The 16,121-nt window shown below is 54.5% G+C and overlaps 2 protein-coding genes across 3 annotated transcripts; both read left to right on the forward strand.

Annotated features, from left to right (window-relative positions):
• Positions 1 to 262: 262 nt before the first annotated feature.
• SLC39A7 (solute carrier family 39 member 7) lies at positions 263 to 5,020 on the forward strand. The gene is made up of 8 exons (XM_087954309.1): positions 263 to 322; positions 518 to 796; positions 1,925 to 2,090; positions 2,276 to 2,362; positions 2,548 to 2,676; positions 3,440 to 3,550; positions 3,652 to 3,848; positions 3,990 to 5,020. The coding sequence occupies exons 5-8, from the start codon at positions 2,568 to 2,570 to the stop codon at positions 4,284 to 4,286; spliced, it is 714 nt and encodes a 237-aa protein (XP_087810435.1). The 5' UTR covers positions 263 to 322; positions 518 to 796; positions 1,925 to 2,090; positions 2,276 to 2,362; positions 2,548 to 2,567; the 3' UTR covers positions 4,287 to 5,020.
• Positions 5,021 to 6,437: 1,417 nt separating this feature from the next.
• On the forward strand, positions 6,438 to 14,585 carry HSD17B8 (hydroxysteroid 17-beta dehydrogenase 8). Of its 2 annotated transcripts, XM_087953387.1 has the most exons (9): positions 6,438 to 6,524; positions 6,624 to 6,814; positions 6,915 to 7,031; positions 9,678 to 9,773; positions 9,922 to 10,007; positions 10,735 to 10,819; positions 10,926 to 10,968; positions 14,067 to 14,141; positions 14,229 to 14,585. In XM_087953387.1, exons 1-9 carry the CDS (start codon positions 6,479 to 6,481, stop codon positions 14,243 to 14,245), a joined length of 756 nt encoding a protein of 251 aa, XP_087809513.1. In that variant the 5' UTR covers positions 6,438 to 6,478; the 3' UTR covers positions 14,246 to 14,585. The 2 variants fall into 2 exon arrangements, with proteins under 2 accessions (XP_087809513.1, XP_087809512.1); XM_087953386.1 differs by lacking the exon at positions 6,915 to 7,031.
• Positions 14,586 to 16,121: the final 1,536 nt, after the last annotated feature.

Here is a 16,121-nt window from a genome sequence, read left to right on the forward strand (position 1 = left end):
CCCACCGCCCGAGCGGCCTTCCGGTGCCGCCCAGAGCGGAGTGGCCGGAACTGGGAAGGCTCACGAGGGGAAAAAGTCCACTTCGCCCCTCGTAAAGGCCGGGCGGCGGCCATCTTTGCTGAGGGCGGGCCTTCACTTTCCTCCGCGGCGCAGCCGCAAGACCTCGCCGCCATGATGGTCGCGGGCGGGCGCTCCGCGGCGCCATATCGGAGGCTGGCGGGACAGAAGTGTGTCTGGGGGAACGTTCTCGCGAGGGTTTGCCGCGGTGGGCGGGGCCTGGGTGCCACGTCTGTTGTAAACCCGGCGCGTCTCTCGGAGCCGGGTGAGCCTGAGGGTCCCGCGGGGGCCATAGAGTGCGGGCGCAGAGGGACCCCCGGAGGGGGCGCTCGGCCATAGAGTCCGGGCCGAGCGGAGGCGGGAGTGGCGCAGGGGACCGGGGCGATGCTGGCCTCCCGGGCGCCGCAGCGGGGAAAAACGGAGCCCGGAGCCCCGCTAAGGCGCCTTTCCACCCCGGCAGGGCGATGGCGATGAGCGGCGGCGGAGGGCTCCGAAGGGGGCGGCGGCGGCGACCCTGGCGGTCTGCGCGGCCTTGGTCTGGGCCGCCTCCGCCCAGCACGGGCACGCGCACGCGCACCACGGAGGCCACGGCGCCGGCTGCCACGGACACAGCCACGAGCACATCTGGCACGGGCCCGGCCCGGGAGACCCCCAGGGCCACTCCCACGGGGGGCCGCCCGGCCCCGGAGCCTCCGCCGGGAGGAGGGAGAAGCTGGAGCCCCTCTGGCTGTGGAGCTACGTGAGTCCACGGAGAAGGCGGAGAATAAGAACGAGAGTGGGGAAGGGACCTTGGGAGGTCATCTAGTCCAGCCCCCTAGGCCAAACCTTAGCCTCTGCCTAGGATCGAACGAGAGGGGGAGGGATCTTTGGAAGGTCATCTAGTCCAGCCCCCTAGGCCAAACCTTAGCCTCTGCCTAGGATCGAACGAGAGGGGGAGGGATCTTTGGAAGGTCATCTAGTCCAGCCCCCTAGGCCAAACCTTAGCCTCTGCCTAGGATCGAACGAGATGCGGGAAGGTAACTTTGGAGGTCATCTAGTCCAGCCCCCCTAGGCCAAACCTTAGCCTCTGCCTAGGATCGAACGAGAGGGGGAGGGATCTTTGGAAGGTCATCTAGTCCAGCCCCCTAGGCCAAACCTTAGCCTCTGCCTAGGATCGAACGAGATGCGGGAAGGTAACTTTGGAGGTCATCTAGTCCAGCCCCCTAGGCCAAACCTTAGCCTCTGCCTAGGATCGAACGAGAGGGGGAGGGATCTTTGGAAGGTCATCTAGTCCAGCCCCCTAGGCCAAACCTTAGCCTCTGCCTAGGATCGAACGAGATGCGGGGAAGGTAACTTTGGAGGTCATCTAGTCCAGCCCCTAGGCCAAACCTTAGCCTCTGCCTAGGATCGAACGAGAGGGGGAGGGATCTTTGGAAGGTCATCTAGTCCAGCCCCCTAGGCCAAACCTTAGCCTCTGCCTAGGATCGAACGAGAGGGGGGAGGGACCTTGGGAGGTCATCTAGTCCAGCCCCCCTAGGCCAAACCTTAGCCTCTGCCTAGGATCGAACTCGCAGCCTCCTAATGGAGAGAGCGCCACCTGTAGGCTGTCTCGCAACACCCCCCCCCTGCAGTGGGAGGGGGAGGGACCCCCGGTGTGGGGCAGAGGGCCCGCAAGGGATGATGGGGGGGGCTTCCCTGCACAGCCTCCCAGGCCCTTTCTGAGGAGGGGAGGGGCTGAAACCACCCTCCTGGTTGCCTCCAGTGTGTGTGTGTGTGTGTGTGGACCTGGGGGACCGTTCCCCCCTTTGCTTTCTCCCAAAGGGGGCGGGGCTGCCCTCCCTGACTGACACCTGCCCCACTCTCTCCTCTCCCCCTCTCTCCCCCGCAGGCCCTGGGGGCGACCCTCCTCATCAGCGCCGCCCCCTACTTCATCCTCTTCCTCATCCCGGTGGAGTCCAACAGCCCCCAGCACCAGGCCCTGCTCAAGCTGCTCCTCGGCTTCGCCTCGGGGCCTCCTGGGGACGCCTTCCTGCACCTCATCCCCCACGCCCTGGGTGAGTCCACCTCCCCAGGCCCTCACCCTCACCCCTGGGAGGGAGGGAGGGAGGGAGGCTGCCCAGGTGAGCCACAAGGGCCTGGGGGGAGGAGGGGAGGATGGGGTGGGTAGGCAGCCCCCCTCCCCAGGCGGAGAGGTCCCCTCCCACACCGGGTGCTTCTCTCCCTCTTCCCCCCCCCGCAGAGCACCATGCTCCTCACGGAGAAGAAGGCGGTGGCAGCCACGGCCATTCCCACGCCAGGCCCTCCGGCCACGGCCACTCCCACCAAGGTAGGGGGTCCATGCAAGGTCCAGGCGGCCGAAGAGGGGAGACTTCCCCCTCCCCTTCGCTGAAAGGGGGCGCCTTTCTCCCAGGGGACAAGCGGAGCGGGATCTTCTCTTTTATGGGGTGGGGGTGGGGAATCCTTGAAAAGAGACCCCTCCCCTCCGTGATTGCCGCCTCGCCCTCCTTCCAGGCCCGGAGCACCAGCACACGATGGCCGTCGGCCTCTGGGTCCTGAGCGGCCTGGTGGCCTTTCTGGTGGTGGAGAAGTTCGTCAGGCACGTCAAAGGGGGACACGGACACAGCCACGGCCACGCTCACGGTGGGTTAAGGGCTGCCCGCGGCAGGCTTCCTGGCTGCCTCCCCCTGGCAACCCCTCCCCAGGGCTGCTCGGGCGCTGTGCCCCATGGGACGGGGGGCAGGGGGAGGTGGGTCCCTCGGGAAGCGGGAAGGTATCGATCCTGACCGGCTCCCGGTTGACTCAGCCTTCCGTCCTTCGTGCGTCAGTAAAGGGAGGCGCCCAGATTGTTGGGGAGGCAAGATGGCTGACTCCGTCCGCCGCTTAAGAAGACCGTGAAGCGGGATATGACTCTAAGGCCGTGAGGGCAAACCTGTGGCAGAGGCCCAGGCAAACACTGCACGCGCACGGGCCTCTCAGCTGATTTTCGGGCCTTTTCAGCCTCCCGGAGGCTCGAGGGAAGCCTTCGCAGCCTTTGGAGGCCGGAAAACAGGCTCGTTTCATCCTTCCGGTATTTCCGGAAATACCGGAAGGGATGAAATGGGCCCGCCGCCTGCAAAGGCTTCCTCGAGCCTCTGGGAGGCCGTAAAGGCCCGGAAATCAGGTGGGAGGCGCACATGTGTGCAGTGCAGGTAAGAGGGCGGTGGGAGGGGATTGTGCGCACATGCGCAGGGGGCCTGGGGGCGCGCATTGCCTTCTAGGTGCTGGCATGGGAGCGCACACGTCCTCGTTCGGGTGGGTGAAACCTCTTCCTATCCCTGGGAGATTTGGGGCAGAGGTGGGGGCCCGGCAGGGGGGCTGCCCCCGCAGGCTTCACACTCTTCCTCCTCCTCCGCTTGTCCTGCAGCCGCCAAGGCCAAGAGCAGCGATGACGAAGGGGAGAAGGAGGGGGACGGAGAGCCGGCAGGGAGAGCAGCCGCTCCCACGGCCAGGAAGACGGAGGCACCTCCGCAGTCGGGTGAGGGGGCCATCCGGAGATTGGCTGGGCTGGGCTCGTGCGGCCAGGGCGCCCGGGCTTGACCCATTGCTCCTTGTTGACCCCCGCCTCCACTCCTCTAGCCATGCGTGTGGCCGGCTACCTCAACCTGGCCGCCGACTTCGCCCACAACTTCACGGACGGGCTGGCCCTGGGCGCCTCCTTCGTGGCCGGCAGCACCGTCGGCGCCGTCACCACCCTGACCGTCCTGCTCCACGAGGTGCCCCACGAAGTGGGCGACTTCGCCATCCTCGTCCAGTCCGGCTGCACGAAGCGGAAGGTGGGTGAAGGGGTTGAGGGGCTTAACTTGGAGGACCCCGGCCCAAAGGCCCGGGGTGGTAGTGGCCACGAGGGCCCCTTGGTTCAAAGAGGGGCAGGGGGAGGGTCTTGGCTGACCTGCCTGCTCTCCCTCCCCCCCCAGGCCATGAAGCTGCAGCTGGTCACGGCCCTGGGGGCGCTGGCGGGCACCGTCTGCTCCCTGCTGGCAGAGGGCGTGGGCGAGGCGGCCACCGCCTGGATCCTGCCCTTCACGGCCGGCGGCTTCATCTACGTGGCCACCGTCTCCGTCATCCCGGAGCTCCTGCAGGAATCCGGTCCGGTCCAGTCCTTGCTGGAAGTGCTCAGCCTGCTGGGCGGCGTAGTCATGATGGTCTTCATCGCCCAAACGAGTAGAGGAGGCTGCGGTGGCGGGGGCGGTGGCAGGCAAAGGCCGCTGTAAGGAAAGCCACCCCTGCCCAGGTGGGTGACACCCCCACTCCCGCCACGCTTCTCCAGAGGACTCCACGAAAGGCCCGTCCGTTCCGGTCCTCCAGGGCAGCGACGGGAGCAGGAAATGGGTCTTGGCCGTCCAGGGGACCAACTTGTCTCTCCCACGGGGCACCTTGGCAAGTGGTGCACTTGTACTGTACACGCGTGTGTGTGTGAGAGAGAGAGAGAGAAGGGGGTGGGCACTTCCAGGGGGAGAATTTGCACAGCCCCCCCCTTCCCTCTGCCTTCCTGCCGGACGGCGCAAACGCAGGTGGCCCTTCCTGTCCTCTCGTCTCTTCCTCCCGCGCCTGGCCTGCTAAGGGAGGGGGCAGGGAGGCCGGGAGCAAATGAAAATCATGCTTTCGGGGGCAGCTGGTGTGACCAGTGTGTGTGTGTGTGTGTGAGAGAGAGAGAGAGAGAGAGAGAAAATGAACGGGAAGGGAGGTTCCGCCATACATTTCTTTGATAATCTTTTTATATAAGGGTGGGGGTCGAATCGGGCAAGATTTGTAACCCGAAGAAATGTGGGGGGAAGGAACGGCAGGATGGCTCCCCCAGAAGGCTGCCAACGGCTCCGGGCCTCCTCTTTAAGGAGACGTGGCTCTGCGTGGTCAGCCAAGCGGCTGCACTTCCGGGAGGCGGGGAGGAGGAGATAAAAACAACTTCAATAAAGACGTCCTGACTCAAAAAAAAAGCAAAGAAAAAGATTCTCCTGTGGTTCTTGGGCTTCAGATGCGGCCCCGCCCCTCGGCTCCAGACCCCTTCCAGCTCCTTCGTTCTGCTCCTCCCACGGAGCCCACAGGCCCTTCTTTGAAAGTTGGGATGCGGCGCGGCTGTCCCACTTGAGGTCTCCTCCGCCCCACGAGGGGCCCTCGCCCTCAGGTTGGAAAGGAGCCATCGGGCCTCGGAAGGAAGGGGTGCCCCGTGGGAAAAGGGGCTCCTTCCGCAATACAGGCCGTCCTTGACTTCCGTCCGTTCCTTTGGCTGCACCGGCACGGATTTCTGACCCGTTTTTCCACCCTCAACAACCGTTGGAACCTCCCCAGGGTTGAAATGCAGATGCTTGGCGGGTTTACGGCCGTCTCTGTGTCCCTTCTTCCCCCTTTGGGGAAGCCAGATTCACTTAACAACCAGGCTGCTAACTTTTTTTTTTTATCCATTGCAGCTTAATAAACGTGGCGGGGAAGGTCAGAAAGCGGGGCAAAAACTTGGTGTGTCCGTTAACAGGAAGTTTGGGGTTCAATTCCCGTGAATTCGAGGACTGCCGGTCAACCCAGCCAGGCTGGGAGTCAGTCCTGCACAGCTTCTCCCGCCCCTCCCTCTGGGCTCCACGCCCGCCATGGTTATGGACAGTAGGGCTGGACCTTGGGGTCTCCAACCTGGGCCCCTTGAAGACTGGCGGACTTCAACTCCCAGAATGCCCTCAGCCAGCAAAGCTATCCAAACCCAGGATCAGGTTGGGAGGGGGAGAAAAGGTCTGTCGAGCATGTGCTGAGTGCACTGAAGAGTTCTGAAGGCATTGGTTTGTTTGAGATCTGTATGAGGGGTCTCCAACCTGGGTCCCTTTAAGACCAGCGGACTTCAACTCCCAGAATGCCCTCAGCCAGCAAAGCTAATCTCCAAACCCAGGAGCAGGTTGGGAGGGGAAGAAGAAGTCCCTTGAGCATGTGCCGAGTGCCCTGAAGAGTTCTGAAGGCAGGCCTGTTGGTAGTAATAGATTTGATTGGCTTGTTTGATCTATATCAGGGGTCTCCAACCTGGGCCCCTTTAAGACCAGCGGACTTCAACTCCCAGAATGCCTCAGCCAGCAGAGCTAGTCTCCAAAGCCAGGAGGAATTCTGGGAGTTGAAGTCCCCCCAGTCTTAAAGGGGGCCCAGTTTGGAGGCCCCTGTGACCATAGGTGCCCTCTATGCAAGGCAAGGCCTAGCCTGGAAAGGGGGGTGTCTGCCCCGGGGAGGGGCCCTGCAAGCAGCTGCGCCAGGTGTTCTTCCGTCTCCTCCTCCCTCTCCCAGCGCTAAGTGCGGGATTGGCACCAAAGGAAGGCGAGAAATCTCCGGGCGGGAGAAGCTTGCTCGCTCTGCGCCTGCGCATCCCTCCGCTCCCTCTGGAAGACCGAGAGCGCCGCCTAGATCGCCGCCCACTTCCGGGAAGGGGCTTCCGGCCATGGCGGCGCACCTGAGGCTCCGCGGGGTGCTGGCGCTGGTCACCGGTGCGGGGAGGGGGGTGGGGCTGTCGGTGCGGCGGGAGGGGGGCAGGGGAGAAAGTCCCGGGCCGGGCCTGACGGGTCTCCTCCCTCCCGTCTCTTCAGGGGCCGGGAGCGGCATCGGGCGGGCGGTGAGCCTCCGCCTGGCCCGCGAAGGCGCCACGGTGGCGGCGGCGGACGTGGACGAGGCGGCGGCGGGCGAGACGCTGCGGGCGATGCCGCCGGGGGACCACCGGGCCGCGCGGGTGGACGTGAGCTGCGCCGAGAGCGTGGCGGAGCTGCTGCGGGGGCTGCAGGTGCGGAGGGGGCGTGGCTTCCGGGCGAGGGGCGTGGCCCGGGCACCCCCACCACCGCCGGGCTCCTCCTCCTCACCCCCGCCCCCTCCTTTCTGCGCAGGCGCGCTTCTCCCGGCCGCCCACGGTCTGCGTGAACTGCGCGGGGATCACGCGCGACGAGTTCCTGCTGCGGCAGAGCGAGGCCGCCTTCCAGGCCGTCCTGAGCGTCAACCTGAAGGTGCCGACGCCGCCTCAACCCCCCCCACGTGTCCCTCGGAGAGAGGCTGGGGGAGGCAATGGCCTGGGCTGGGGGGGGAGAGGCTCCTGCTTGGGCTGGGGGCTGGGCTAGATGGCCTCTGGGGGTCCCTTCCGGATTCTATCCCTGTTCCTAGTTCCCTCTCCTCTCCAGCCCTCTGCTCCATCCCGATCTCCTTCTCTGGCCTTCTGGCCTCCTCCGCTCCCCTTCCTCCTCCTGCTTGCCTCTTTTTTTGTATTATAGTCTATATTCTTTAATCTACTTTCTATTCTATTCTATTCTTTATTCTACATTCTATTTTCTATTCTTTATTCTACATTCTATTTTCTGTTCTATATTCTGTTCTGTTTTCTATTCTATATTCTATTCTATTCTTTATTCTATATTATATTCTGTTTTCTATTTTATTTGCTATTCTATATTCTATTCTGTATTCTATTCTATTCTTTATTCTATTCTGTATTCTATATTATAGTCTACATTCTTTATTCTATTCTACATTCTATTTTCTATTCTATTCTATTCTTTATTCTATTCTATATTCTATTCTGTTTTCTATTCTATTCTATTCTTTATTCTATTCTATATTCTATTCTGTTTTCTATTCTATTTGCTATTCTATATTCTATTCTATTTTATAGTCTATTCTGTTTTCTATTCTATTCTTCATTCTATTCTGTATTCTATTCTATATTATAGTCTATATTCTTTATTCTATTCTACATTCTATTCTATTCTATATTCTACTCTATTTTCTATTCTATTCTATATTATAGTCTATTTTATAGTCTATATTCTTTATTCTATTCTACATTCTATTTTCTATTCTATATTCTGTTCTGTTTTCTATTCTATTTTCTATTCGATTCTTTATTCTATATTCTATTCTGTTTTCTATTTTATTTGATATTCTATATTCTATTCTGTATTCTATTCTATTCTTTATTCTATTCTGTATTCTATTCTATATTCTATTCTATATTATAGTCTATATTCTTTATTCTATTCTACATTCTATTTTCTATTCTATTCTATTTTCTATTCTATTCTATTCTTTATTCTATTCTATATTCTATTCTGTTTTCTATTCTATTTGCTATTCTATATTCTATTCTATTTTATAGTCTATTCTGTTTTCTATTCTATTCTTCATTCTATTCTGTATTCTATATTATAGTCTATATTCTTTATTCTATTCTACATTCTATTCTATTCTATATTCTACTCTATTCTATATTCTATGCTATTTTATAGTCTATATTCTTTATTCTATTCTACATTCTATTTTCTATTCTATTCTATTTTCTATTCTACATTCTATTTTCTATTCTATTCTATTTTCTATTCTATTCTATATTCTATTCTGTTTTCTATTCTACATTCTATTTTCTATTCTTGTCAGCTGGTGCTCCGTTCAAAATCCAAGAAAGAAATACTTACACTTGTGATTAGAGAAAAGACATCTTTTACTGGAAGTTAAGTGGTAGCAACAAGAAAATTCTGAATCTGGGGAAATAGGCACGCACATCACATATATCAAGGGAGCGAAATGTTCCCACCCCCAACAGTTCCAAACGGTTCTTCCAATTAAAAGTTGTGAACTTCATCATGGGCACATCTCCAGTGGTGATGATTAGTTGACCTTGGCTTAGTCAGATAAAGGTTTGCAGTTGTGCAGAGAAGAGAAAGCTAAGCAAGAAATAGAAACCCTCCCCAGTTTATACAATATCAGTTAGCAACACTTTCAGCTCACGTCCCATACATTTCCCCCTTCATGACAGCCAGAAAGAAGCAAAGGAAAGGAGGAAGATCTTGAAGGCTGACACTTCTATTTTCTATTCTGTTTTCTATTCTGTATTCTATTCTATATTCTATTCTATTCTATTTTCTATTCTGTATTCTATTCTATATTCTATTCTATTCTATTTCCTGTTCTATTTTCTATTCTGTTTTCTACATTCTATTCTATATTCTATATTCTCTTTCCTATTCTATATTCTATTCTATTTTCTATTCTATATTCTATTGTTTTCTATTCTATATTCTATTTTCTATTCTATATACTATTCTGTTTTCTATTCTATGTTCTATTGTTTTCTATTCTATATTCTATATTCTCTTTCCTATTCTATATTCTATTCTATTTTCTATTCTATATTCTATTGTTTTCTATTCTATATACTATATTCTATTTTCTATTCTATATACTATTCTGTTTTCTATTCTATGTTCTATTGTTTTCTATTCTATATTCTATATTCTCTTTCCTATTCTATGTTCTGTTCTATATTCTATTGTTTTCTATTCTATATTCTCTTTCCTATTCTATATACTATTCTGTTTTCTATTCTATATTCTATTGTTTTCTATTCTATATTCTATATTCTATTTTCTATTCTATATACTATTCTGTTTTCTATTCTATGTTCTATGCTATCTATCTATCATTCTAATTCTATCCTACTCTATATTCTGTTCCATTCTCTATCTTCTAGCCTCCCCCTATCCTGATCTCATCTTCTCCTAGTCTCCGTCCCATCCCATCCCAATCCCTAGGAAGCCCAGAGCCCACCAAGGACCTCCCTCTCCCTCCCCACCCTCTCTCTCTCTCTCTCTCCCTCCTGGCAGGGCGCCTTCCTGGTGACGCAGGCCGTGGCCAAGGCGCTGGTGGAGAGCGGGCTTAGCGGAGGCTCCATCGTCCACCTGGGCAGCGTGGTGGGGAAGGTACAGCCGCCGTCGCTTCCTGTGGGGGGGGGAGGCTTCCTGGCAGGGCAGTGGGGGGGGTGTGAGAGGCTGGGCCCCTCTCTCTCTGCCAGGCGGCCCCCTCCCCACCTTCTCTCTCTCTCTCTCTCTCTCTCTCTCCCTCGGCCAGGTGGGGAATCTGGGCCAGGTGAACTACGCAGCTTCCAAGGCAGGGGTGGAGGCCCTGGCTAAGACGGCGGCCAAGGAGCTGGCCAGGTGAGCCTCCCTCTGGGGGTGGGGGAGGGAATTGGGGGCCCCCTCCCCCTTGAGCTTGGTGGGGCTCCCCTCCTCCTCCTCCATTGCCGAGCCTCTCAATTTGGATGGAGCGACCCTGGAGGTGCTAAGCAGGCGGAGAATGGTCCTAAGGCGGGGTTTTTTTCAGGGCCGTTGTAACTTTGGCCACTAAATGAACCCGTCGTAACGTTGAGGACGGCCCGAACTCCAACGGGGGCCTGCTTGTAGAGCAGGGGTCCCCCCCAAACCGTGGTCCCTTTCAGACCGAGGGGACTTCAACTCCCAGAATTCCTCCTGGCTTTGGAGACTAGCTCTGCTGGCTGAGGCATTCTGGGAGTTGAAGTCCCCCCCCCCCCCGGTCTCCAAGGGGCCACGGTTGGAGACCCCTGATATAGATCGGACCAGCCAATCCATCTAATCAGTGACTAGCCAGAGGCCTGTATTGAGAACTCTTCAGTGCACTCGGCACATGCTCAAGGGACCTCTTCCTCCCCTTGCCCCTGGCTTTGGAGACTAGCTTTGCTGGCTGAGTGAGAGTTGAAGTCCATCAGTCTGCAAGGGGCCCAGGTTGGAGACCCCTGCATTAGAGGGACGGCTCGAAGCCCCACAAGGCCCAGCCCTCTACGAAGACGAAGGCTTGGATTCACACCGGTGCTTTTGTCCCTCCTCTTCCTCCTCCTCCTCCTCCTCCTCCGTTTCCTTGGCCCAGGTACGGCATCCGCTGCAACACCGTTGTGCCCGGGTTCATCCGCACCCCCATGACGGACAAGGTCCCCCCCAAAGTCCTGGATAAGGTCAGCGCCTCCTGCAGATCCTCGGCCGGGGGGGGTCGGTATGTGGGGCGGGGCCTGTACAAGAGACGTGGCCCATTTCCTTTCGTTTTTTTCCCTCCCCCCCCAGTTCGCTGCGATGGTGCCGATGGGACGCCTGGGGGAGCCCGAAGGTGAGGCCTTTGTCCAGCTGCTCTTCATTGATTGGGGGCTGGGGTGCGAAACTGGAGGGAAAGGGTGCCTCTGCTCATACGCAGAGTGTCGCTCAGGAGAAGCTCTCCCTCCCCCCTTGTGATCTGTGTTGAGGTAATTCCCCGTTAGGAGAATGAGCGCGTACAGGGAGACGTATTTGAGAGAAGTGTTTGAATAATACACACACACAGCACACAGATAGGCTGTACAGTAAATGTAGGGTTTTTTTACTTTCCATAAAGGTTTAAGCAAAGTCCAAAACAAGCAGTCCAAAGACATTTACAGGTAAAATCAGTCAGTTTTTCAAATCCAGGGATAATCCAATAACAAAGTCCAGTGTCCAAAAAAAATTCAGTATCAGACTTGTTAAGCCTGAATTCCCCAACGAGTGTTAAGGAAAACAAACTAAACAGAATGTGTAGCGTAGTCAGATAGGCAGACAGGTAAATGTGTGAGATAAGTTTATATTTACTGATACGCTTGTGCTATCAAAAATATAGTTTATTCCATTATGAATTATAGCATAGTCAAAATAAACGGTCCATTAGTCATGTATCATTTCCGTCAGTCCAGTCGAGGATAGGCAATGTCAGTTCACTTACTATAAATCAGTCCGTATTATCTCTTCTCTCCGTTGAGAAATCAACACTCCTTTCTCTCCTCCGTTCCAGTAAGGAAAAACGCAGTCATCAATCCATCCAGTAATTAGGTATCATTAAGCCAGAGAGAGAGAGCTGCAATTGACTTGCTTCTTTTATGGTGCTTTTACAACCACACCCTTAATTACATTCTTGTAGTTAAAGTTACACATACTTTAACCAACAAACCATGATAACTTATTTATTATTTTTACCCAAACCAGTTAGGGTAAACAATGTTATCCCTAACAAGACTGACATTAAATCCAGAAATATCAGTCAATTAGGAAAAATGGAGGAACGGCAATGCTTTCCAACAGAAGGAAACAGAGACTGAGACACACACTCTTCTGAGATTAAAGACTAAGACTAAAACAACCCAGGTCTCTGGCTCCATCTTTTGGCCGTTTGAGTAACCACACCCAATTGCAGTTTTTAGCATGCTCTTAAAAGAGACAGCATTAAAAAGGTCTATCCTGGTTTATATATCTCTAACCCAAATACCTGTTAGCTGTGACTCATATTCCTAACAATCTGGGCCTGGGGGGGCCCTCGGCGAAGGTCCTCTCTGCCTCGGCCGCCCCAACCTCCCTTTCCCCCCACAAAATGTCCCATGGGGCCCAGAAGAGATGGGCCCAGCAAGGAGGAGAGGCCCAAAGGCCTGGCTCCCTTCCCTCTCGGTCCACCCAGGGTGCTGAACTCTTGAACCGAAGAAAATCAGGAGTTGGGAGGGGACCTTGGAGGTCATCTAGTCAGGGTCTCCAACCTTGGCCCACTTGAAGACTTGTGGACTTCAACTCCTAGAATTCTGGGAGTTGAAGTCCACAAGTCTTCAAGGGGCCAAGGTTGAGACCCTGATCTACTCCAACCCCACCCTACCCCATTTCTGACCGAGGGCAGTCCAGTCTCTTCTTCAAAGCTTCCAGGGATGAAGCTCCCATAACTTCCAAGGGCAACTTCTACTCCATGGGTTGACGGTTCTCACTATTAGAAAGTTTCTCCTTATTTCCACGTCGAATCTCTCCTTGTTCAGTTTCCATCCATGATGCCCTGTCTGGCCTTGGAGAATAGCTTGACCCCTTCTTCCTCCCTGGGGCAGCCCCTCAAATATTGGAAGACCGCTATCATGTCTCCCCTGGTCCTTCTCTTCACTACACTAGCCAGGCCCGGTTCCTGCAACCGTCAATCGTATGTTTTAGTCTCCAGTCCCCTCATCATTAGACCGTGGGATTCCAATTTTGAACAACTGGTCCTGTGGGCGTGGCTTGGTGGTCAGGTGACTGGGTGGACATGGCTTGGTGGTCATGTGATTGGCTGGGCGTGGCCAACTCAACATCACCACATGAGGCCTCTCCTTGCCTGGCCTCTCGTGACTGTGGGGATGCTGCAACAGTCGTAAGTGTGAAAAAGGGTCATAAGTCACTTTTTTCAGTGCCGTTGTAACTTTGAACGGTCCCTCCACACAAGCAAAGTTCCAGCAAAGGAGGGGGGAAAACTCCAGAGAAGTTCCTGAGACAGGAAGTCTAGTCCTGCCAAGAATGCAATAAGGGTTAACGGAGAGGCAGTTTCTGTAAGCAACACCAGAATGTTTCCTTCCTGCCTTCCTTACAGGATTAGCCCTGTAATTTCTTCTAACAACCGGTTCTCCGAACTGCTTAGAAGGTTAACAACCGGTTCTAGCGAATAGGTGTGAACTGGTAGAATCCCAGCCCTGTTCATCCTCCTGGTTTACTCTTCTCTGCACTTTTTCTAAGAATCTCAAGATCTTTTTTTAAAAAAAAACAAAAACAAGTTTCATTCCATTTTTCACACTGCAAATACTAAAAAGGCTCTTTTTCAGCGGACAACCTATTTCCAGGTCATCCCTTTTACGTGCAAATATGACGATAGTGATATATTCATTTTTTTTACACTCAACTTCCTATCTTATCCAATGTTTACTTTTTCCATTCCAACTTTTACAGGGAAAAAAGAACAAACCAATTAAAAAGATCTTTTTTTTTTTTTTTTAGTGTGGGGACCAAAACTAGATGCAACACCGAGCCCGCTTTCCACAGTTTTTCAGAAGTTTCTTCCTAAGAATAGAACAGGGTCCCCAAACTTGGCCACTTTAAGACGGGTGGACTTCAACTCCCACAATTCTCAGCCAGCAAAGCTGGCTGGAGAATTGTGGGAGTTGGAGTCCATCCGTCTTAAAGTGGCCAAGTTTGGAGATCTCTGATCTGGGGCAATAGTGGACAAATCAAGTGGCAATGAGTGCCAGGGGATTCTGGGAGTTGAAGTCCACCAGTCTTAAAGGGGCTTCTGGGCTCCTTCAAAGACCTCACAGCTGGCTTTGGTGGCCCAGTTGGCAAGGACTGGCTTGAGCCTCTCTGGGCACCTTGAGGCGGGCTCTGCCTTCCGGGCCTCACTCTGACCTCCCCTCCTCCTCCTCCCCCCAGATGTGGCCGACGTCTGTGCCTTCCTCGCTTCGGACGAGAGCCGATATATCACGGGAGCCAGCCTGGAAGTGACAGGTAGGGCTGGCTTGGGGGGGGGGATATGGGGAGGTGATCCAGCACATTGATCTTCCTTCCCCTGACAACCTCCTCTTCCTCCACCAGGGGGCCTTTTCATCTGAGCCTCTGCTGCCCCCTGCTGGGGGAGAGACCTTCGCGAACATACACTTCCAGGAAGGACTCTCGGCCCTCTTTTCGGTAGACACTGCACTCCATGGACAGACCTGGTGCTCCGCTGATGCCTGTCGCTGCCCCGGGGGGCGTGAAGGATGGGCCCTGGACTTTTACGGAAGGGAGGGGGGGCTCTTCCTGACAAGGCTCACCTGCCTACCCCCCACCCATCCCTGCCGAGGGGTGCAATTGCTGTTTCAGGCTGCTGGTGGCGAGGAGTTTTATATTCACCTGTGGATTGATCGAGCAATCAGTGGAATTTAAATAAAGGTGTTTTTTTTCCACTCTGAATAATCAAGACTTCAGCTGAAAAAAAAAAAAGAGGGATTCCCGCAGTGACCCCCCATTGAAATCATCAAGCAAAACTTCCAAAGGATTTATGGGGAGTTAACATGCTTAGCACTGCCTGGGTGGGAGGGCGGAACTGACGTCGAGACGGTACGGCATGCAATCTCGAAGGTCTGAGATTGCAGCCAATATCTTTGCCTCTGGACGGTCCCAACGGACCCAAACTGTCCCGAAGAGACGGTGATAGGGTGCAGCCAAGTCTGAGGCACCATCGTTCATTGTCACCCTTGACCCTGGCTTTCCCTTCACCCTCTGGGTGTATCACAATTCCTATTCTCCAATGGGATAGCTCCATAGCCCAGAGTCATCCATCAGGGCTCTCCCGTTCGAATTTTGCACGGCACAAACTTCCGTCTCCTAGTTACTATCTTTGGAAAAACTATTCACTTTCGGTTTCCATGCTGCCGCATTGCTCCCCTCTCCCTTTCTGTTACGGCAACTCTTAAAAAGACCCGAGAAATATTTTATGAGTTGACCACCGGGTTGGTGTCCGACGGAAGGCTTCGGAGAGGACGCCATCTCCTTGGCCAGTCCGGGGGAGCCACGAATGAGTTACTCACAGAGGGACTAGCCCAGGGAGACAGGAGTGGTGGGCTTAACAAGGGGGGGGGCTGGAAGTGGAAGGAGAGCCGGAAAGCAGCTTTTTCCAAGGGGTCTTGGGGGGAGACCACCCACCCGCTTACCCCTCTGGGCCCTCTTGAAGGGGTCTCCCAGCATTGGCCACTTTAAGACGGGTGGACTTCAACTCCCAGAATTCCTCAGCCAGCAACGCGTTGCTGGCTGAGGAATTCTGGGAGTTGAAGTCCACCCGTCTTAAAGTGGCCAAGCTGGGAGACCCTGCTCTTGAATATCGCTGACCGTTACTGCCCTTATAAACAACTCGGCTCAAAAACGTGGCTGGACGATGCAAACACCCCGATGACCAACCGCCCCCAAAAAATCCCCTCCCCAAGTCATATCTCCAGAATCAGCTGGGGACCCCTGGCTGGCTGCCCAGTTGGAGGGCCGGCTGGTGTGTTGGGAAGGCTGGTCCCGATGCCAGGCCTGGCATCAGGGGCAAGGAGGCCTCCGTGGCAGCGTTCTCGGGGGGGCCTGTAATTTGGCTTTCCTGGGGAGGGGGCACTGAGAGACCCCCAAGGGATGCTGGGAGAAATGGAGGAGCCTCCTGGCTAAGGGTCCCTTCCTTAGTCTCCCGGCGGGAGTGTCCCCCCTCTGGGATCTACACGGGGAGGGTTGGTCCTACCCGGAGACTCCTGGGAACGCAGCCCCCTCCTGGAGGGTCCCCTGGCAAGAATGTGGGCAATTTCTAAGCCCCTCCCCAACCCAGCAGGGGCTTTGCTGCTCTTCCTCCTCTACCAGCCCATCATTGCCGTATTGGGGGTACGGCGTCCCGAACCGGCCAGTGGCCTTCCCCTCCGTGGCTTCCTGGAGGCTGAGGGGGGGCCTCTGGGAGTGCGTCCGTGTCCTTCTCTGTGGGGG

This window comes from Notechis scutatus, chromosome 2 (assembly GCF_049901735.1).
Source record: "Notechis scutatus isolate UNSWTSFEM ecotype Mainland chromosome 2, rNotScu1.2, whole genome shotgun sequence".
Taxonomy (NCBI): domain Eukaryota; kingdom Metazoa; phylum Chordata; class Lepidosauria; order Squamata; family Elapidae; genus Notechis; species Notechis scutatus.

Bases quoted from the DNA above. Each gene is read 5' to 3' on its own strand.
- SLC39A7 (XM_087954309.1), top strand. From the start codon at position 2,568: ATGGCCGTCGGCCTCTGGGTCCTGAGCGGCCTGGTGGCCTTTCTGGTG. The intron at 3,551-3,651 runs GTGAGGGGGCCA...CCACTCCTCTAG, and splicing joins GGAGGCACCTCCGCAGTCGG to CCATGCGTGTGGCCGGCTAC. The intron at 3,849-3,989 runs GTGGGTGAAGGG...CTCCCCCCCCAG, and splicing joins CCGGCTGCACGAAGCGGAAG to GCCATGAAGCTGCAGCTGGT.
- HSD17B8 (XM_087953387.1), top strand. From the start codon at position 6,479: ATGGCGGCGCACCTGAGGCTCCGCGGGGTGCTGGCGCTGGTCACCG. The intron at 6,815-6,914 runs GTGCGGAGGGGG...CTTTCTGCGCAG, and splicing joins AGCTGCTGCGGGGGCTGCAG to GCGCGCTTCTCCCGGCCGCC. The intron at 9,774-9,921 runs GTACAGCCGCCG...TCCCTCGGCCAG, and splicing joins TGGGCAGCGTGGTGGGGAAG to GTGGGGAATCTGGGCCAGGT.